Below are 22,642 nucleotides of genomic sequence, written 5' to 3'. Positions count from 1 at the left end.
TAAAAGGGATTGTATCCCAGATGATGCCCTGTTAGGAGATCCACACTAACAGAATCCATATATGGTCCTACCGACAGCTGCTATAAGCCAACCCTGACGATAAGGTCTGAGTCGAAGAAATGCTTCTTTCCTGGCAAGAATTGCCCCTTTATACTGTAGGGCTCGTTTGTGTATTGTATGACATCACACCACACCATCGGCTGAGGACTGTGTGATGTCATCATATCTCCATATATGGAGACATAAGTTGCTCATGCCCAAATATGGGCTGGTGAGGTCAGACTTAGTGTGATGCGTAGGTTATCTCCATATATGGAGATTCAACTTCAATGAGTAACCATGGCAAACTGTCAACTGCCCGTATGTCTTGATAATTGGTAAAACAAACTTTTGGCCTATTTGTGGAGATAAGCGACCAACGGTCGCTTATCTCCCGATTAGGGAGTCTTACTGGTACATATATACTGTATATATACAGTGAGATTGTATGCTGGGCGTCCCTCATTTTGCTCAGCAATAAGGGTGTCCCTCATTTAAATGTCAGGGCAACAACTAAAGGGAAGGTCAGAAACGGTTACATTTACTGGAAAAATGTCTGCAGCAATTTGATATGTTTCATGTGCTGAAGTATGACGCTGAATCAATCATTACCTGCTAGTCTGTACAGACCTCTTTCATGACAAATGGAGATATTATGAGCTCCATATGGAAACCCCATGATGTTGTTCTCTTCTGCCAAGAGTCAAGACCTGTTAAAAATATTCTTCCTTTTATCTTATATATATATTTTTTGTGACAAAAGAAATCGCAATTTACAATATTATCGCGATAATCAAAATCCATGATCCTTGGGCGGAACATTTGCCAAAAAATAGCAGATCTACAAGCTCACAAGAGCTTGTAGATCGGCAATTTTTTTGGCAAAGACATTTGATAGAGTGAAAAAAAGACTGTATCAAGTACGTACATAACATATTATAAGTACCTTTTACCAATACTAGAGGGTTTAAGTGGTACCGGATATGCAGCCCGGCAAATAAAAGGTGAATTGATCCCAGTGCATGACGGAGGACGATATCACGATAAATGATTAACTTGTAGATCAGCAATTTTTTGGCAAAGACATTTGATAGAGAGTGAAAAAAAGACTGTATCAAGTACGTATATTATAAGTACCTTTTACCAATTCTAGAGGGTTTAAGTGGTACCGGATATGCAGCCCGGCAAATAAAAGGTGAATTGATCCCAGTGCATGACGGAGGACGATATCACGATAAATGAAATCTCCACGATACGATTATCGTTTTTATCACGATAAACGATAATATCGCTTATCGTCCCATCCCTACATCTATGACAGCAGTTGTGCAAGCGCTTTGACACCCTGCACTCACTGATCTACCTCCTACTGTAGCGTACTGTACATCCATGTGTTCTTTATTAAGTCCCTCTGTCAGGAAGAACTGAGAGAGAGAGAGAGAGAGAGAGAGAGAGTGTGTGTGCGTGCGTGCGTGCTTCGCAAATTTACCTCCCAGTCCCAAGGATCTAAAAGTGTGTAAAATTGGTGTGTTCACTCCTCCGCGTCATCAGTGCCCACACCCTGGGTAGGGTTGGCAAAAGGGCCAAGTGACAGTGGATTAAATGAGAAATATTATCAAAAATCTATTATTGTTCATAATAAGCCATTAAATAGATTAGTTTGATTAACCGTTGCACTCATAAATTACATATAGTAATTGTGCCTGTGCATTTAATTGTATCTGGCAGCAGTAATGCATATTCAAAACCATTCCTCCCTTGGTGTCCCGATTAGACAGCCCATGCTGTGCTACTTTGCAAGACCTTCAAAGCACACTGAAGACATTAACTGAACCCAGATTAAATCGGAGCAAAACAACCAAACATGCCATCATAGGAAGATGGAGTTCCACTGAACTGATCTGCACTGAACCCAAATGAACCCATCAGAAGTTAAATCAAGTGAGCCCAACTGTGTAAGGAGAGCGACAACAAGCCAAAAGAAATACCAGAGCGAATCATGCAGACGTGTTGTGTCCCTCCTTTGCCTTCCTCTGGGTCGACTTTGTCTGGAGACGGTTGGCCAAGTTCCTGTCAGCTCAGAGATTGAGCCTCGCGCGACACAAAACAGCCGTCCGACGCCGCTGTTTTACAGGGTTCTCACATAGTAAAAACGCTCCGTGTTCATTTGAGGATTTTATTGTGCAGACGCACAACGAACATGGGCCGACGGTTTTCAAAACCAATTCGCTGTGTTTAGTCTCAGCCTAACACCTAAGCTCATTAAAACTACCTGGAGTCTAGTTTGAGGGCAGTAAACTGCCACTCTAGCGAAGGGGATCCCACATGTTTTCATCTCGACACGCAAAAGAGAAATCTCCCTGTGACCAAAACTGACAAAAATACCATATCAACCAGTAAGGCTCCCTAATCGGGAGATAAGCGACCGTAGGTCACTTATCTCCACAGATAGGGCAAAAATGTGTTTTGCCAAAATCTTCCTGATCCATGTAGACATACTGTGTAGTGATTTTCGTGATTTTAGGGCAAAATCTGTAGGAGCAGTGTCCAAAAATGTGTTTTTAAAACTCGGCCTGGAGGTGGCGCTATATGGGACAGATTCATGTTGATGGGATGAGTGTAGACATACTGTGTACCGATTTGCGTGATTTTAGGGCGAAAATTGTAGGAGCAGTGTCCAAAAATGTGTTTTGCAAGAATCGGCCTCATGGTGGCGCTAGAAGAGGGCCATGTGAGAAATGAGGGGTGGGGTCTCCGCGCCGGCAAGGCGGACGAATAGGTACCGGCCCCGGCTGTCCCGGTCGCTCCTAGCCGGAGTTACGGCATTTTATGTGAGCTGCAGTGTAGGGGGTCCTCCACTGGGGGCGCCACCACTTTTGCATCCGTTCTGGAGCACCAGGAGTCGGTGGTCCCCGGGAATTCCCCGTGAGCAGCCCCGTTGGGGTGGTCATTTGGTCATGTTTGCGCATTTGGTCTTTTTTTACATCTGGGGGTCCCCCAGGGACCTGGGGGTCCCTGGAGCTCCGGGGGTCCTTGGAGGTTGTAGTTTGGCAGCCAAGGAACGTGTGTGCAAAATTTGGCATGGATCGGGGCAACGGTTGCGGAGATATAAGCAGGGAAAAAGTGTGACGTGTGAGGTGTGACAGACAGACTGACTCACTCACAGTTTGTGCAGGGTTCAAAAATATTCATATAGCACTGTTGCATATCAGCACGGAAACGCTTGCATTGTAGCCTTCAGGTGCTTCCCACAACAGTTATATGTGCACCCCTGAGTAAAATCCTGCTCCTGTATACCGGTACCTAGTGTTATTTTAATGTGCAATATTCCTCTAAATATGGCTATTTATGTGCCAAAAACTTTAGGTGGCCCTCTCAGATTTGAGCAACTGCCCCTCCAATTCTCTCTGCACGTGCCTGATTTGAGTACTTTTTCCACCACTGACATCCACCCGCCCACACACCCTCCTTGCCTCCCATCCTCATGAATCCAGAGTGAAGAAGGAACAAGGGTGAGACAATCGAAAGGAGAAGGGGAAAAAAACGGATGGATGGATGAACTGTGCACACTGGAGCATCTCACTTCCGAATACACCCTCTCATTTCTCTCTCTCTCTCTCACGCACGGGTCGCACGCGCACACACAAATGCAACCATGCTGCTCATCATGTTTGTACACTCTCTGAGTTACAAAGGGATATATTAGCACTGGGGGATTCTAACGCGTACAACGCCTCTTTCTTGGAACAGCCCACATGCTCCCGGATTTCACGCGTATACGAGCAATTTAGTGTCACGTGGGTGTCATACAGTATTTCATTACATCCTGGTCTGTCGGGAGAGAAACCACGCATCTCCAAGTGTTTTCGTCAACTACTTCACAAGGCCTACTTCATCGTACGAGAGTTACATTAAGAACTGGAATTATTTCACACTTTAGCTATTGAAAAATAGCAGATCTACAAGCTTGCAGCGCGGCACTTGGGAAAAAAATCAAAATGTGTGCAAATCTTTGAATATATGTTTTTCAAAGCTAACTTTTGCAACTCAAATCTCTGCTTCTGGGTGGTCCCTGGAACAATATATTTTGAGATGGGGGTCCGCAGGCCAAATACATGCAATATTTTACATGAAAGTTTGAGAACTACTGATTTAGAAGAGGGATTTAGAAGACATTTATAGAATCGGGGTCAATATATTTCCAATATTATTCAAAGACTTTTTTTTTTTTTTTTTTTTTTTTTTTTAAATAGCAGATCTTCAAGCTTGCGTCTTTATTATATTTGTTTCCAATAATATTCCAAAACTGCTTTCCGGACATACAAGGTTTCCACCTGATACCATGCGATGTGTACCATCACAAAGGATGCTTTCTGCCGCCTGGGGGCTTTTGTCCCGTTCTTATGCAACGCGGAGCGGAGGGAGCCTAGGCCAACTGTGGGCGGCGGCATCTGCGACCTTTGCAACTACAACTGCTTTATTGATGTTACGAAAGAGTCACTTATGCCACTGGTATGTGAAGGAAAAGCACTAAATAGTTGTGTGAGATACAGTGGTGCAGTGTCTGAAAGGAGCCTGGCCAAGGAGGAACAGGCTGTGTGTAATGTACATGTGCTGTATGTACGTGACATGAGTGCGTGCATGTGTTCGTGTGCGTGTGCGTGTGCGTGTGTGTGTGTGTGTGCGTGTGTGTGTGCGTGTGTGTGTGTGTGTGTGTGTGTGTGTGTGTGTGTGTGTGTGCATGCGTGCATGTAGTGATTGAGTGAAAGATAAAAACTAAGAAGCGTAATATATTGGTTGCTGTAGGGCGGAAACCTTGCATGTCCAATCTACAAACTCACGTCTCGCGTTAACTCTTTTGCCGCCATTTAGGTTGTTTACAGTCTGCTCCATATATGGGCATAAAAGGGATTCTGTTAGTGTGACATCACAGTGAAGCCAGAGCGTGATGTCAGATGTCAGTTTGCCAGAGCGGCAAACCCAGTCTGTTAGAGTGGTTCGCCTGACATCAAAGTGATGTCAGAGCGTGATGTCAGAGCATGATGTCAGAGCGGCAAACCCAGTCTGTTAGAGTGGTTCCCCTGACATCAAAGTGGTGTCAGAGCGTGATGTCAGAGCATGATGTCAGAGCGGCAAACCCAGTCTGTTAGAGTGGTTCCCCCTGACATCACAGTGATGTCAGAGCGACAAACCCATAGACCGTAAAAAAGTGTACACATGCTGACTCCGGACATCCAGACTTCCAGACGTCCGAACGTCCGGAGTCAGCATGTGCCATGCGACCATCTGCGACCATCAGTTTTGTGTGAGTACCTGCAGACTGTGATGTCACCGTGTGTGTGTTACCTGCAGACTGTGATGTCACCGTGTGTGTGTTACCTGCAGACTGTGATGTCACCGGGCTGGTAGGAGTGTGGCACGGTGCCCGGCTTGAAGTTGGACACGTTGAAGTGGGAGAGCGTGTGGTCGATGAAGCCGTGCATGGTGCCCGTCTGACTGTACATGTACTGGTAGACCAGCCGAGGAATGAAGTCTGACGTGAAGGAGATCACAAAGGCCTGGAGAGAGAGAGAGAGAGAGAGAGAGAGAGGGGAGAAGAGAGAAAGACATAGACAATTTGATGAGTGGTGGATGAGTGATGAATTTAAGGAGATGGTGGTGGACTTCCGCACCTCCAAGAGAGTCCCCCCGGTGCCAAGCACCATTAACGGTGAGGTGGTTGAGCTCGTGGATAACTACAAATTCCTCGGAGTACACCTGAATAGTTCACTGGACTGGTCGGACAACGCGCAGGCGATTCACAGCAAGGGGAAAAGCAGGCTGTTCCTCCTGAGAAGACTGAGATCGTTTGGGGTGTGCAATAGGATGCTACAGATGTTCTATCAGTCTGTCATGGCAAGTGTCCTCTTTTTTGGCATAACATGCTGGGGTGGCAACAACAGAGCAGGTGACACGTTTAACCTAAACAGACTGGTGAAGAAAGCTGGCTCTGTCGTTGGGTCCTCTCTGCAGGGGGTGGAGGAAGTAACCAGGGTGCGCACTGGGAAGAAGCTAGATTCCATCTTGGAGAACTCCTCCCACCCCCTCCATCTAGAGATCACCAGTTACTGGAGTAAGAGAGGAAACGACCGCTTTACCTACCCAGTACGGAGATGTGAGAGATTAGGAAAATCTTTTGTACCGGCTGCCCTTAAGCTGTACAACGAGACACATAACGGACGCTTGAAAAGGTCTCCCTTCCTAACTTAGACTTCGGAACCATTGCTGTATTGACTCTAAGGAACAATTGCTGTATTGACTTTGAACTCTAAGGACCTTCCAGGAAGAGTGCTCAGGTGCGCCTTGCGGTGACACGCTTCCTAGTTTCTTCGTTTTTTCGCACTGATTTTTGACACTGCACTAGTAGGTTGTTAGTGTTGGTAGTTTCTGAGTATTTTTGCTTTGTTTAACAATGACAGTGAGATACTTGTTTGCACTAACTAGCATTGACTGCTATGGTCTCTTTTGCAAGACACTTTATGTATATATACTTATATATTATTCGCCCCCCTCTATTGATGCACCTTCTCCTTATTGGTACTGTACTGCTCTTGTCTTTGTTTTTGTTTTTTTCCCCTCTTATCTATCTTTCTTACGTCTCTGTAACTTTGTAAATAACTGTATACTGCTGTGCTACTACTGGACAACTAAATTTCCCCCTTGGGATAATAAAGGTATCTATCTATCTATCTATCTAATTTACAATTTAGGCATTTAGCAGACGCTTTTAATCGAAAGCGACATACAATAAGCAGGTAATACATCAATACAATAAGAAAGATAATATGTCAGTACATCAACAACAATGCAACAAATGCATAGGAATACAAATCTAGAAAAACAATAACATAGGTAGACCACGCACCTAAGCAGTAAAACAAGAATTGACACAGTCAATATATAAGCTGGTCAGATGAAAAAAAAAATGTTTTTTGAAAAAAAAAAAAAAAATGTTTTTTGAAAAAAAAAAGTTTTGGAAAAAAATGTTTTTTGGAAAAAAAAAGTTTTGAAAAAACTCGGGCGTGCTCAAACAACAGTAATAACTGCGTATTACCTTACTGTACTTTACTGTACTGTATACTGTACCTCACTGTACTGTACTGTACATATTCTGTGTTCTATATCTATGAAGTCTGTGTTCTAGATCTATGAATTTTGTCACTCCCCCCCCCCCCCCGTGTATGTGTGTGTGTGTGTGTGTGTGTGTGTGCAATGACGCCGCCTCTGTGTGAGCCGCGGGGCCGCAGCCCCCAGGAAGATCAAGCCCGAAAAATTAACACGCACAGCTTTGTTTGTGGGGAAAACAAAACATCAGCCCGGCAGCCCCCCACCCCCACATTCCTATGGGTGGGGGGCTGAGGGAGCAATAGAAACCAACGTTGAAACTGGAGGCGGAGCGCTCCCAGCCTATTTGCATGTCTGCCTAATCATTCTTTTGTTTAAACCGGCCAGGTAAATTCCAGTGGGGGGGCTGGTGTGGGAGGCGGAGAATTAGTGCCTATAGTTCCTTTGTTTTAACCTGGCAGGTAGAGAATAAAGGCCAGCATACAGTAGCTATGCCTTCACTTATTGCAGTGTACAGCAAGATGCCAGTCATGCAACCAGCCAAGAAGAGACGCCTCCTGACCCAGAAGACCCTGAACTTCGGTACGCCAGCCAAGGTGAAAAGGGAGAGAAAAACCGAGACATTTTGGGAGAGCTCACACGGCTGCTGAAACAAGTCCTTACTATCCCTGTAACGTCATGCAGCTCAGAGAGGTCATTTTCAGGTCTGCGGAGACTGAAAACCTATCTGCGATCCACAATGGGACAAGGAAGACTAAACCACCTTACTCTGCTGAACTGTCACACGGAGGCGGCACTGAAACTTGACATGGATGTCATAGCCAACGACTTCATATCCCGTGCACCTATAAGGAGTAGCACCTTCCTCAAGAAGTAAATACATTGTTTTGGTTTTGTTTTGCTGCTTGTAGCCTACTTGTATGCGGTGTTCACTTTATAGGCCTAATAGGCTGTTGCAATAGCGTGGCCATGGTTTTAATACTATTTTGTCTTTCTTTGCATTTTATTTTTTATTACTACTACTTACTATTTTTTATGACTACTGCACGATGCATGAATTCAAGGGCGAGACGGCACAGTGTCTTCTCTAATCAATACAATGCCATGGCATGTCATTAGCTAGTTTTTTGTTTGATACTTTGATACTATGGTGCTTAACTGTTGAAACATGCTGAACTTTCATTGTAAAAATGTACCCAGTGTACTATTGACAAACTGTAAATAAAGTATCCATTTGAGAAAAAAAACGCCCTTTTTTTGCGACGGGGGGGGGGGGGGCTAGCGACGGGGGGGGGGGGGCTAGCGACGGGGGGGGCACTAGCGGGGGGGGGGGGGGGAGCGCTCGATGCTTCGGCACCTAGCGGCAGGGACAAAACTCGGCGCCTATGTGTGTGTGTGTGTGTGTGTGTGTGTGTGTGTGTGTGTGTGACTTTTACTTATAACTGAGTACATCTACAGTGCAGTATTGATACTTTTAAGATACTTTTAAAAAAACAAGTGTAAAACATTTGAGTACTTTTTCCAACAGCTACTTTCCCCCATAGCCTGGAGGACTCCTGCTAAGTTTACAGTTGCCATATAGCCTATTACTCTATAAATCTATCTGTGATGTCTGATTTTACTAAAACTAGCATGCTTATTAGGCAGTAGTGGGAAAAGTACTCGCATTCTTTACTTAAGTATCATACAAGTGGAAGACTTGTATTCAAAATTTACTTGAGTACAAGTATAAAAAGTATTTGTATTGAAATGTACCAAAAGCAGAAAGTACGCATTATGCAGAACTTAATGTAACCAAGGTGTTCAAATAAGTGTATTGATTGTAGGCATTTTCCAAAATCTTGTGGTATTTCACTGCTACATATCGTTCTAAATATATGCTTTCTTGTCATTTAGTACAATGAATGTGTTACCGTGTCTCTAGAAATGTGCTCATTATTTGTGAAGATACTAACTGTAATTCTCAAAGACTCGCATTGGTTCATTCAGCACATCGTTTTTGCTCTGTTTCATTTGATATTAAAATGCAACTCGAATTAATCTACTGTGTGGACACTGATCAGATGACAGGAAGAAGCAGCTCATCAATGAATGTACTTTGTGTTGCTTTTGTAAATTGTGTAGGGTACGATATTTTCATGACTTCACACCAAAGCCCATATCATGGTCATAGAGTTAAATCATTGACAACTTGCATACTCGTTCAGTTCATATGTTAATGCAGATGGTATGCAGATGGTGTGACACATCACCTACTACAGCCTACAACGATGCCCAGGGCAACACTGCATATTGTCTATAAATGGCTCACAGTTTAAATAACGTACGGTTTATTTGGACAATCATCTGTAACAGATGAAGTATAATTAAATACGACGTGATTAACGTTTGTTTGACATCCTCATCACAATTACATTGGATGCATCGCGTTGATTAAAGTGAATGGCTGCTATAGTTTTGCTAGTTTTCATCACCTAATCACCTTCCTTTCATAACCTAATCTCTACGTTTAGAATTGAAAGAAGAAAAATAATGTTAATGTTAGTATGAAGCTAATTATAAAGCTTAAATGGATGATGATGTCAACAATGACTTGTGAAAATCAAAGAATGATAGCCGATCTACAAGCAATCATACAAACATTTTGTACTTTGATGCCAATACTTTTGTACTTTTACTCAAGTATAGACCTCTCTTTTCTTCTGTTTCATTTATCACAAGCAGGCTGGCCACAGGCACCGCCTCAGTGTGAAGGAATGGTGCTCCCTGCTGGACAAAATATGTCATTACAGCAGTACAGATCTGGAGGGCCTGGCCAATGGATCATGAGCTCGGTGACCATGTGACATGGACAGCCAATCGGCAAATAGGTCCCCTAGGTCCCCTGAATGTCTCAGGACAATGTAATCTGTTTAAAGAGCTGGTCCTGCTGACCAGCTAAAAACTTTTCTAAAACCTAAAAATGCTATCTAGCTTCATATGTGGTCATTGAGGGAAGGGGAGGAGTGTTACAATAGTGCTATGGGTTTAGGTGGAGTCTGAAGAGGTGAGTCTTCAATCCACGATGGAAGCTAGGGAGTGAGTCTGTAGTTCTAAATGCAACAAGGAGTTTATTCCACAGTTTGGGGGCCAGGATCGGGCAAATTGTCAGGATCATAGACCGGATCAGGGACATGCAGAGAATGTTAGAGTTGCAGGGGCTGAAATCTCTAAAAGGGCAGTTTGGTGACCGAAAATAGCCTAACTAAGTATACTGTAATCAAGATTCAAGGCAATACCGGAGATGCAATCCTTTCAACATAAAATGATGCATTCAAGTTCAGGAGAGTTTGGAAAAGGTAATTCTCTTGAATGCCTCGTCAGGGGGGCATTTTCATTTCTTTCAAACTAGTGAAAGTGCAACTTTCATGGTCTGGAGAGGGCACTTTTTACAGACGGGTAAAAGGGCAGGGGCTCAAGCCCCCTTTGATGTCTATGTGTGCACGTGTCTGGACAGGATGAGGGAGAGAGAGAGAGAGAGAGAGAGAGAGAGAGAGAGAGAGGAACAAGGAGCATCACTTGATTTTTCAATCGTGTAAACACGACAAACGCAGTAATTCCTGTTGTTTATTTCCTGTAGTTCTCCATAAATCTGCTCCGATGTTAAAGTGAATGTAATGGGATTTAGCTGGCTGGCTAGGCAGCTAAAAAACTGTATCAAATACTCTGTCACAGTCACACACGTTTGTGTGTGCACACACACACGTGCAAATGTATACTTTTTAGTCAGGGACATTAAACAGTAATACTGCTATCTACAGTAAGTTTGCCATGATCTATGCCAGTGGTTCTCAACCTGTGGGTCGGGACCCCCAGGGGGGTCCCCACATTATTTTGGGGGGTCCCCCAGATGATTAACTTAATGTGCGACATTGTTTTCTCACTCAACAGCAAACAAACCAACATGAAGTTTTAGTGTATAGAGCGTATATGCACATTTCTAAAGTGACAATTTAAGGACTTTTTAATACCTCTAAAATGACAAATTAAACATTGGCCAAACTGTCAAATATTAGAGATAGAGATTGTGAAAATAGCAGATCTACATGCTCACAACGCCTCGCAACGCGAGGCGTTGTGAGCATGTAGATCGGCTATTTTCACAATAGAACCGTGTTATACGAAATGTAATGCCTCAACTCTTAGTGCTCGTCAGGGTGGGGGGGTCCCCAGTTAGAATGTGATTATTTTGGGGGTCACGGCCTGAAAAGGTTGAGAACCACTGCTTTATGCTAGAGCTACAGAGGGCAACAATACAGTATGAAAAGCCACGCAGAAAACAACGCTGGGAACACAAACGGGTGAACGCCTGAAGTATGGCCTTCTTTGGTGTTCCAGACATCCTCCCATCCTCTCATAAGGTCATGACAGATTAGAGATTTATGGACTTCGTGATAAATTACATCAATGTTTGTCATGGATTATCTGGAAGGCGCGCACATACTGTATACACACAGGAATGCACTTGAATGCATGCATACAGTACACAGGGGTGTCGCATCAAATTCTGGGCCCTGGGTGCAAGGATTCACTGTGGGGCCCCTGTGCTTTAACAATTGAAAAATAGCAGATATACAAGCTCACAGCGCGGCACCGAGTGCCGCGCTGCGAGCTTGTAGATCTGCTATTTTTGAAAAATCTTGAAAATCTTTGAATATTTCAAATCCTTCTAAGGTTTTTTGAAAAAAACCTATGTTTCTATGTCAGTGGTGCTCAAACCTTTTTCATGTGTATTACGGTCCCACATCTCAAAATATTTAGTTCCAGGGACCCCCCCAGAAGCAAAATTTGAGTTACAAATGTTCGCTTAAAAAATGCATATATATATATATATATATATTCTTTGAATATATATATATATATATATATTCAAAGATTTGCATACATTTTCACGACTTTTAAAAAATAGCAGATCTACAAGCTCGTATATCTGCTATTTTTCAATAGCTAAATAGCTATAAGTAAAGCTGGTCGCACACTGCTGCGTTTTTCGGGCCGAATATCGGAGTGAATTTCGGAGCGCGCAGATAAAAATTCAACCTCACGTTATGTCAGTCACGTTTGCACACTGCCGCCCGTTTCGCGCACCACTCGGTCCCTTGCTCTCTCTATCTCTCTCTCTCTCCTTGCCCTGAAAAACGCATTTCGCAACAAAAAACGCAGTAGTGTGCAAAGGCCTTAAGGCCCCTCCACCTTGGGCCCTAGTTAGTAACTCAGTCCCACTTTACCCCCCGTTGTGACGCCCCTGACGCCACATACTGTATACAGACGCACGCAGGCGTGCATGGATTATATGAAGAAACAAACTGGTATAGACCTAATGAAAGTAGGATTACTGTATATTCTGAAGTGTATCAACAGAGCAGCTGTGATCCTTAACAGAGTAAAAGGGTGAGGTCCCTGGGGTGTTGTTGACCTGCTGTTGACCTCTGACCTGTATCTCTGTCTCCTATCATCTCTCATGCTGCATCAGTGATAGACTCCTGTTGTCATAGCTGTGTGTGTGTGTGTGTGTGTGTGTGTGTGTGTGTGTGTGTGTGTGTGTGTGTGTGTGTGTGTGTGTGTGTGCGTGCGTGCGTGCGTGCGTGCGTGCGTGCGTGTATTTGTGAATGTGTGCATGCGTGTGGGTGGGTGTTTGTGTGTTAAAACTGGTTACTGCTGGTTTCTGCTAACTTTTCTATTAGAACCAAGACTGTCTGTACAGAATCTTCCCGCTTCATTTGATAACCCTGTATTGCATGGTGAAATGACTGATGTCCGGAGAATCAGCTCCAGTCATCGCAAGAGAATTATGTTGGGAAAATCCCTCAGTATTCATAATGAATGAGATTTGGCTGAGATGAGGCTTGGCTCACAGGACCCCTGCATTACAAACTAGAGCATATGCTCTGGCCGATATGTATATCTGTCATTATTTAACTTTTTTGTACCATGCAGCCAACAACTGTGTGTAATGGATGGATTCATTTCCATTGCACTGTTGAATGTCTGGATGCTATCGTGTGCAACATACAGTGTATTTTTCTCACAGAGGAATACAGTACATGTTTTCTGCTGTGCAGTCAAAGTGCAAAAGGTTTACTACCTACATATTTGGACAGAACACGTATGCTGTGCTGCAGGAGGACACAGTGATGGAACATCAGCACATATTTACATTACACAGATACATTACAGAGAAAACACTGTCCTCATACTCACATTAATAATGACAGAGAACTTTCCCATTCCACTCAGTATGTTGTACCATATACCTATAGAAGGAGAGAGAGAGGGAGAGAGAGAGAGAGAGAGAGGGAGAGAGAGAGAGAGAGAGAGTTCAGTCGTTTCCACATGATTTCAGTTAGGCTTCTTTAGACTATCCATTATCACACAGCAACACATACTGTGAATCAAAATAATAGATCATTTATTTGAGGCGTTGTGTGCTTGTAGATCTGCTGTTTTCACTACTTTTGTGCGACGGCCTTGTACGATGAAGCAGGGCTTTACTTTGCGAAAGAACATACAAATTTGAAAGTTGGAGATACGAGGTTTCCACCCAACAACGACGACATAGAGCTATATTTGCGATTTTGCGTCCATGCTTTACCCCTTATCCCTAAACTCTTTTGCAATTTTTTACTTAATAGAAAAACTTTTTTGAATATTTCAAATGGCTGATCTACAAGCTCACAACGTGTCGATGTAGATCAGCTATTTCAAATGTTGTTTTTTTTTGTTTTTTTTTGCAAAGCAGTCCAAGGATAAACTAGGGCGGGAGTGGCTCCCGGGTAGAGTGGCCAGTAGAGCAGCCGGATGGGAACCACGAGGTTCACAGTTCGATCCCAGGCTCCCCAAGAGTTAGTGTCAAAGTGTACTTGAGTAAGACTCTTAATTGCTCTCGACGTGCATGTTGTTTGTTGGTGTCTTGCATGGTTTGCTCCGCCATCGGTGTATGAATGTGTGTGGGAATATATACAGTATACATGCACTGTAAATGCACCACAAGGGGTAAGGCATGGACGGAAATATAGCTGATACTGAAGATAGGTTTAGGGGTTGGGGATGGAGTTATGCCTGACCTATACTTACAAGCTGGTGTCGTGCTCCCAAAATAGCAGATCTACAAGCTCACAATGCCCCGCACTGTGATGAGTAGTGGGCTATTTTCGGCTTTAGGGTTATGAATGTACAGTATGCCATTCATAAAGTCATCGTCATAAAAGGTCTATGTCCTCGCAAGAATAGTAATGCAACACTGTGTGTGTGTGTGTGTGTGTGTGTGTGTGTGTGTGTGTGTGTGTGTGTGTGTGTGTGTGTGTGTGTGTGTGTGTGTGTGCGCACACGCTCACACGTAAGTGCTTGTGTGTGCTTGTGTGTGTGTGTGTGTTTGTCTTTCGGTCAGGTGACCAGCCTACCGATGTCTTTGGCCCGCACGGCCACGGGCCTGCGCAGCTCCGTGACGAATTTCTTGGCGTCCAGTCTGATCTCGATGACGTTGTTGAGCAGAGCGAAGAGCGGAGCCAGCGGAAAGGACGCCACGAACAGAGACACGAAGCCAAACTGGATGACTAGACAGAGAGAGAGAGAGAGAGAGAGAGAGAGAGAGAGAGAGAGAGAGAGAGAGAGAGAGAGGGAAAGGACCACAATCAGGCTCAATCAACAGCAGCGATTTATCACGGCGGCATTATAGGGCAGAGATGCATTACATCCCACATCGTGTGACACACACGCGGTACACGGACATTAGGACCTAACATGTAAAGCACAGGTCTTCAAAAGGGGGTCCGGGACCCCTAGGTGGTCCTCAGAGTTACTACAGGGGGTCCTCCAAAAATCTTTGAGTAATAGAAACTTTTTTTAAACTTATTTTTGGAATCTCTGAAAAGGTTGTGGGGGTCCCTGCTTTGTCTCTCTCTCTTAACTAAGGGGTCCTTGGCCTGAAAACGTTGAAGACCCTATGATGTAAAGTAGTGTTTCTCAATCTTTTTTGGCTTGAGTACCCCCTTTCCCAGATTTGTATATCCAAGTACCCCCTTTTCCTGACAAAAATGTTTTCCTTATAAAACTGCAAATTAAAACCATAAAACCATCACAAATAATAAAGGGAGTAAGAGTTTCAAACGGTGCCTCCTGAACACATTTATTTTCAACACTGTGGCCATAACATTTCAGTCCAGTTTTCATGTCAATGACTTACATTCAAACATCATTCAAACACATCCCAGTTGCCTGGTACCATAATTTGGGTTAGCAACTATCAGGCTCACAGCACGTTTCTCCAAGTGTCATCATTAAACATAACAGTGATGTATAGGCCTACTTCAATTTTTCTTGTATGGGGGCATTTTCTGAGTACCCCCTGCAGTACCTCCGCGTACCCCTAGGGGTACACGTACCCCCATTTGAGAAACACTGATGTAAAGGAACACTGTCTCAGTGTCTCACATACACGACGCACACACACAAGCATGCACACTCACGCACACACAGGTAAAAGTCCTTATTCAGATCTTGACTTGAGTAAAAGTGCAAATGTTATGGCATCAAAAATATACAGTACATGATCCATTAGAACCAGGAAAGCATCTGTGACATTTTAGATTTTAGCGTTATGCACACCTGATTAAGGCAAGGGGTCAAAGTAACATCAAACATGCACAAGATGCACATAATATGACCCACACTCCATATTCCACTTGCCAAAAAAACTATTTTTATTAGAAATGCAACGGTTTCGGTCAAAGACCTTCCTCAGGCATCTGTTGGCTATTAAAAAATTGTCACGCTGTACATCTGCGATTTTTGAAAACCGAAAAGGTTTGAGAACTACTGATTTAGAAGACATTTGGTCTTAAAAGGTTTTTATTTATTTATTATTATGCAGTTTATTGCGACCGTAGGTCGCATTTACTACCAAAACCTCCACCGGCTGTCCGTCCGTGAGTGAGTGAGTCAGTCACACTTTTGCCCTGCTCATATCTCCACAACCGTTGCCCCCATCCATGCCAAATTTTGCACACACACTCCTTACCTGCCAAACTACAACCTCCAAGGACCCCCGGAGCTCCAGGGACCCCCAGGTCCCTGGGGGACCCCCAGGTGTAAAAAAATGTCCCTCCGTGAGTCAGACGTCACACGTCACACTTTTGCCCTGCTCATATCTCCACAACCGTTGCCCCCATCCATGCCACATTTTGCACACACACTCCTTACCTGGCAAACTACAACCTCCAAGGACCCCCGGAGCTCCAGGGACCCCCAGGTCCCTGGGGGACCCCCAGGTGTAAAAAATTACCAAATGTGCAAAAATGACCAAATGACCACCCCAACGGGGCTGCTCACGGGGAATTCCTGGGGACCACCCACTCCTGGTGCTCCAGAACGGATGCAAAAGTGGTGGCGCCCCCAGTGGAGGACCCCCTCCACTGCAGCTCACATAAAATGCCGTAACTCGGGCTAGGAGCGTCCAGGAGAGCCGGGGCCGGTACCTATTTGTCCGCCAAGGCAACGCGGAGACCCCACCCCTCATTTCTCACATGGCCCTCTTCTAGCGCCACCTTCAGGCCAATTTTTAAAACACATTTTTGGACACTGCTCCTACAGTTTTTGCCCTAAAATCACGCAAATCGCTACACAGTATGTCTACACTCATCCCATCAACATGAATCTGTCCCATATAGCGCCACCTTCAGGCCGATTTTTAAAAACACATTTTTGTACACTGCTCCTACAGATTTTGCCCTAAAATCACGAAAATCACTACACAGCATGTCTACACTCATCTCATCAACATGGATCATGAAGATTTTGGAAAAACACATTTTTGCCTTGATTAGGGAGTCTTACTGGTTAGGTTAAAAAAGAACAATTTATATGTAGTGGAGTAGAAGAATAAAGTACACAAAACTGGAAATATTCAAATAAAGTAAAACGCACACGCATGTACACAACCCTTCTGTCATGAGACCAACATGAGACCAACATGAAATCTCTTAATGAGAGACTTCCTCTGCATTGTCTGGTGTGACATACATGTCCCCGGTCAATTTACAGTCAATTTACAAGAGCCAATTTATCGTATCGTCAAAAAACCCCAAGAATCATACGCAACCATGTTCAGCGTATCCGTGCATGGACACGCGGCTCTTTCATCTCTAGCTACGAATTCCCGCTTTTTAGAAAAGTGCTGACACCGTGACAAGTCTTCATGATGTCACCAAAAGGCTGATCTCACTTATGGAGGAGTAGGAGTCGTCTGGGATGAGCTATAAATGGTTAAATGAGGCTCATTTGGTCGTCTGAGCTTTGTTTGTTTGGGCCTTAAAGCGGATGCATTCCTCTCTGAATGGAGCCCTCTGTTCCTGCTCAATAGATAAGACTTCTTAAGGACTTGAGGAGCTCTTAATCTACGAGTGCTCATGAAGTTTACTCTTATCAACTGCGCAGGGGTGTTTGCATTAAATTCTGGGCCCTGGGTACAAGGATTCACTACGGGCCCCCCATGAATGTTCTTCATAGGGGGAGGGGGTTTGACCCATTTAGACTTATTACCTATTATTTTGTGCTTTAACAAAACTATGGCACCACCTCTTTAGGCATTGAGGAGGAGGAGACGCTTTTAATCCAAAGCGACTCTTTTTATTTCTTTTTTTTTTTTAACAAAGTTAATTTAAAGAGACATGACGTCATGTTTCTAACACACTTTTTATAACAGGATGCACTCTGTTGATTGTTGCAGTCTGATCTGAACTGAGATCTGAGAATCGTGGATGAAAAAAGAGTCTCAAATCACCTCAAATAAAATCACCTTCTTGTTTTTGAAGACAAAATACTACAATACATGAGGTGACGTTGAGCTTGAGCACAATGCACATTTACTTGATTCTCTTATCAGTCAATCAGTTGAGTTTGTGGGAGTTTGTGGCTCACAACGCCTCGCAGCGTGAGGCATTGTGAGCTTGTAGATCTGCTATTTTTGGCTAAAGTTCTCCGAATATGGAGGCTAGGGTTCAAATGGTTAATATAAAAAAGGAGAAAAAAAAGTTTCTACCACACAAAGATTTGGAGGACCCCTTGTCGTGACTCTGAGGACCCCCTAGCTAGGGGTCCCAGACGCCCTGTTGAAGACCATTGCTGTAGTAGATAAGCCACTGGTAGCCTATATTGGTTAAATCTACACAACATGCTTCATGTGGCACTGCAGGATAAATTACCTTAAAAGTTGAAGCAGTATAAATACAGTAGATGTCGGCCACACCCAGTAGTACAGAATTCTTCATGAACGATTATGAAAACATGTGCTGCAGGCAGCCCTGACAAGACGCTACTGCTGTGGCTTCCTGAGAACTAAATGGCCACAGGAGATGTCTATTTAGTTATTAATGTCCCCACAAATGTCCCGGGTGCCATAACTCATGACCCTTAAATAACTACTGTTTCTGCTAAAAACATTATTGGACGACTTCCCCTGGGGCGTAGCTTACGTATGACTGGATTCGCTACCGCACCAGAAATATGTATGCCGGAGATACAAAAATTTCCCACGTTTCATCTGTAAATCTGATTTGTGATCTGGAACTGGGAGACCGAGTTGATACGCAGTGGCGTCGGTTCAGAAAAAGCTAAGGTATGGCAACATGACTGGTGTCTTGCACACGCGCGAAGGCGCGCGTGCAAGATGCATGATACATGCATGATACCTTCAAAGCAGTCAAAGGTATGGCTCCTCCATACCTCCAAAACCTGATCAACCCCTACACCCCCACCCGTTCACTTAGATCAGCCAACACAGGGATGCTGACAGAACCCTCGCTAAAAACTCCAGGGCAAAAATCCACTCGTCCGAGACAGTTTGCCCTCCTGTCCCCCAAGTTGTGGAATAAACTCCCTGTCGCACTTAGAACAACGGACTCACTCGCTAGCTTTCGCCGTGGACTGAAGACTCACCTTTTCAGACTCCACCTAAACCCTTAGCACTACAGAAAAATCAATGACCATACATGAAGCTAGTTAGCATTTGTTTTGTTTTCAGGTTTTTTAGAACTTTGATTATACTGTGTTTTTTCTAGATAGATATCCATTTGCATTTGTTATATTGTTGATGATGTACGGACATATTATCTTGTTTATTATTCTGATGTTATCTGCTTATTGTAAGTCGCTTTACTGTAATTTTAACTGTAATTTATTTTAAGAAGTACATTTTATTTTTTCCCCTGTTTCTACGGTTTCTTGGGCTGGATATGGCAGCCTGGAACGGTTGTTTACTGTCAATATTCCAGGATGACCTCCCACTTGGGTAATGACGCCCCCTGGCGATCATTCAGAGAAACTACTTCAGCTCCCGTACTAACGTAGGTAGGAAGGGCCTGTCACTCAAACCGGAGTGACCCGCCTCCAGGCTATATAAGCCCCCGGAGGCGGAAGTAACATCCTCTTTTCACTCTCTGCGATATCACATTCAGATAAGTTGAAACTCAGCCTTTGTATTTTATTCTTCGCGCATTAGCCTAAAGCGGTGGCATTGGAGTCGCCCACTGGCGAGTGTAGAATTATACCCGTACTTAAGAATAATTATTCTTGTCCCGTCCTAAACCGACGGTTTTCTTTTCTATAACAAAGAAATTTACCGCTTGTTCAGGCTTCTGCCCGAACCAAGCGTGGCCTAGCTTTAGCCGTTAGCTTGTTAGCTCGTCAGCTTCCTTTGTTAACGTTAGCTACACTGCTTCGCTATGAACCCTCTTGCTTTCTGCCGAGGGAATGTATGTTTGTTCTGCTGTTAGCTTGTTAAGGCCTCTGCCTGAACCAAGCGTGGCCTAGCATTAGCCGTTAGCTCGTTGCTCGACAGCTTCCTTGTTAACGTTAGCTACATGTTTCGCTATGGTCCCTCTTGCTTTTCTGCCGAGGGAATGTATGTTTCTGCCTGAACCAAGTTTGGCCTAGCTTTAGCCGTTAGCTCGTTGCTCGACAGCTTCCTTGTTAACGTTAACTACACTGCTTCGCTATGGTACATCGGTTCCACCTGGCTAGGGCAGGCCTCGGAGCCTGCGCTCCACCAGGAGGGCTTAACGCTCTGGATCCTACAGCCCAGGCTGTCCGCCCCAGGCGGCCCGCACCGATAGTCAAGGTGCGGCGCTGCCGTCCGGGGCACCGCTTGTTCAGCAGCGCGCCTTGGTCAAGATGGCGCCAAGCGACGTGAGACACCGCCTGCCGTGCAGCCGACCGCAGCTAGCTCCACTGTCACTGGAGCTGGCGGGTCTGGCGGAGTTACCCGCACCGATAGTCAAGGTGCGGCGCTGCCGTCCGGGGCACCGCTTGTTCAGCAGCGCGCCTTGGGCAAGATGGCGCCAAGCGACGTGAGACACCGCCTGCCGTGCAGCCGACCGCAGCTAGCTCCACTGTCACTGGAGCTGGCGGGTCTGGCGGAGTTACCGCGAGGAAGGTGACTAAGAAGTCTAACAATATCCCTCCGGTGACCATTTCTCCTACGGGCGCGGTGCCTAAAGAGTAGCTTTGTGATGTGACCGTCGGGGACGTCCCCTTCGACGTGAACTTTAACAAAGCAGTCCGATCCTTCAGGCGCGAATCGGACCTGAGCTCCAGTCAGAGCTAGGGTTCGTACTCAGGATACTCTGAGGACGAGAAGGAGGAGGACATGGCGGAGGAGGATGGCTCTCGCCCTGTCTTTACAGTGAAAGGTAAGGCCCCTGCGGCGCCAGCACTTCAACTGCCCCTCCACCCGCCAGTCAGGCGGGTGGAGCGGGTGGAGCGATGGCAGAGGACGTTGTTTTTCTGCAACGGAGATGTTGGATTCACTAAAGCGCTACAATCCTCATGGAAGTTACACAAGCACAATCTTTTCTGGGTTCTGTCAGACCCCAGTATAGAGTGGTGGGCACGACGTTTATTTTCTGTACCCCGCGTCGGGGAAATGAAAATGTGAATGTCAATGTATATGCCTCCTGTGTCCCAGATAGATCTGTTGAAAGAACAAAGTCTGTTTCTGTCCAACTCTATTGCACTAGCACAGATGACTCCATCTTGCATGACTCCTGTAAAAGTGTTGAAAGTCCTGTCAGGACTTTTTAATCAATCACGGGTTTTATCAGCAACCAGTATTGTTAATGTCAAACATTTATATGGTTCCTCTTACACGCGAGGGGAATATCCCTCGCGTGAACAATGCAATGAATTTAACGATGAGTCACTAATTCTGTCGGCCTACTATGAGCCCTCGTCACGGGACAAGCATGAAGGCCATAGCGCAGGTATTAAACGTAAAAGTTCCTCCCCTGTCAGGGGAGAATGCTTTAGTTGCGGACATTGTAGAGGGGTTTGTGTTGGGGCAGGGGTCCGTGGTGTCACCCGGTTCCCCTCCCCCCAAACGAGGACGTTTATTTTCCCCGCGTCGGGGAAATTAAAATGAGAATGTCAATGAATATGCCTCTTGTGTCCCAGATGAATCTGTTGAAAGAACAAAGTCTGTTTCTGTCCAACTCTATTGCGCAGACGACTCCATCTTGCATGCCTCCTGTAAAATTGATGTAGTCCTGTCAGGACTCCTTTGTCAATCACAGGTTTTTTGTCAGCAACCAGTAATGTTATGTCAAACATTTAGATGGTTCCCTTTACACGCGAGGAGAATATCCCTCGCGTGGTTAATGCAATGAATTAACAATGAGTCACAAAATTCTGCCGGCCTATTAATGAGCCCTCGTCAAGGGTCAAACATAAAGGCCTTCCCCGCGTCGGGGAAATGAAAATGAGACTGTCCAACTCTATTGCACAGACGACTCCATCTTGCATGCCTCCTGTAAAATTGATGTAGTCCTGTCAGGACTCTGTAGTCAATCACAGGTTTTTATCAGCAACCAGTAATGTTATGTCAAACATTTAGATGGTTCCCCTTACACGCGTGGAGAATATCCATCGCGTGGTCAATGCAATGAATTAACAATGAGTCACAAAATTCTGCTGGCCTACTAATGGGCCCTCGTCAAGGGACTAACATAAAGGCCTTAGGACAGGGGCTAAGATAAATGCATGCCTCCTGTAGTAATGATGGAGTCCTGTCAGGACTCGTTAATCAATCACAGGTTTTTTATCAGCAACCAGTAATGTTAATGTCAAACAATTATGTGGTTCCTCATGCGCGCGAGTGGAATATCCCTCGCGTCGACAATATGACTCCTTTATGCATGCCTCCTGTAAGAATGATGGAGTCCCGTCAGGACTCCTTAATCAATCACAGGTTTTTATCAGCAACCAGTAATGTTAACGTCAAACAATTATGTGGTTCCTCATGCGCGAGAGTGGGTTTTCCCTCGCGTGAGCGATGCTATGAATTTAACTTTGAGTCAGAAATTCTGTCGGCCTACTATGAGCCCGAGTCAAGGGTCAAGCATAAAGGCCTTAGAGCAGGTATTAAACGTAGAAGTTCCTCTCCTGTCAGGGGAGAATGCTTTAGTTGTGGGCG

The 22,642-nt window shown here is 44.7% G+C and overlaps 1 protein-coding gene across 1 annotated transcript in view; it reads right to left on the bottom strand.

The window, feature by feature from the left end:
* ano2b (anoctamin 2b) overlaps positions 1 to 22,642 on the bottom strand; it is a gene marked incomplete at both ends in the record, with an annotated part of 161,641 nt that overhangs the window by 14,867 nt on the left and 124,132 nt on the right. The window contains 3 exons of the mRNA XM_080754235.1: positions 5,419 to 5,597; positions 13,384 to 13,436; positions 14,583 to 14,735. Coding sequence (XP_080610361.1) covers positions 5,419 to 5,597; positions 13,384 to 13,436; positions 14,583 to 14,735 — 385 coding nt within the window. The remainder of the gene's footprint in view (positions 1 to 5,418; positions 5,598 to 13,383; positions 13,437 to 14,582; positions 14,736 to 22,642) is intronic.

The sequence above is a fragment of the Nannobrachium achirus genome (assembly GCF_963921795.1).
Source record: "Nannobrachium achirus genome assembly, chromosome: 23".
Classification (NCBI taxonomy): Eukaryota; Metazoa; Chordata; class Actinopteri; order Myctophiformes; family Myctophidae; genus Nannobrachium; species Nannobrachium achirus.
The sequence above is the reverse complement of the archived record's forward strand: the minus strand, read 5'-3'. Positions and strand labels throughout refer to the sequence as shown.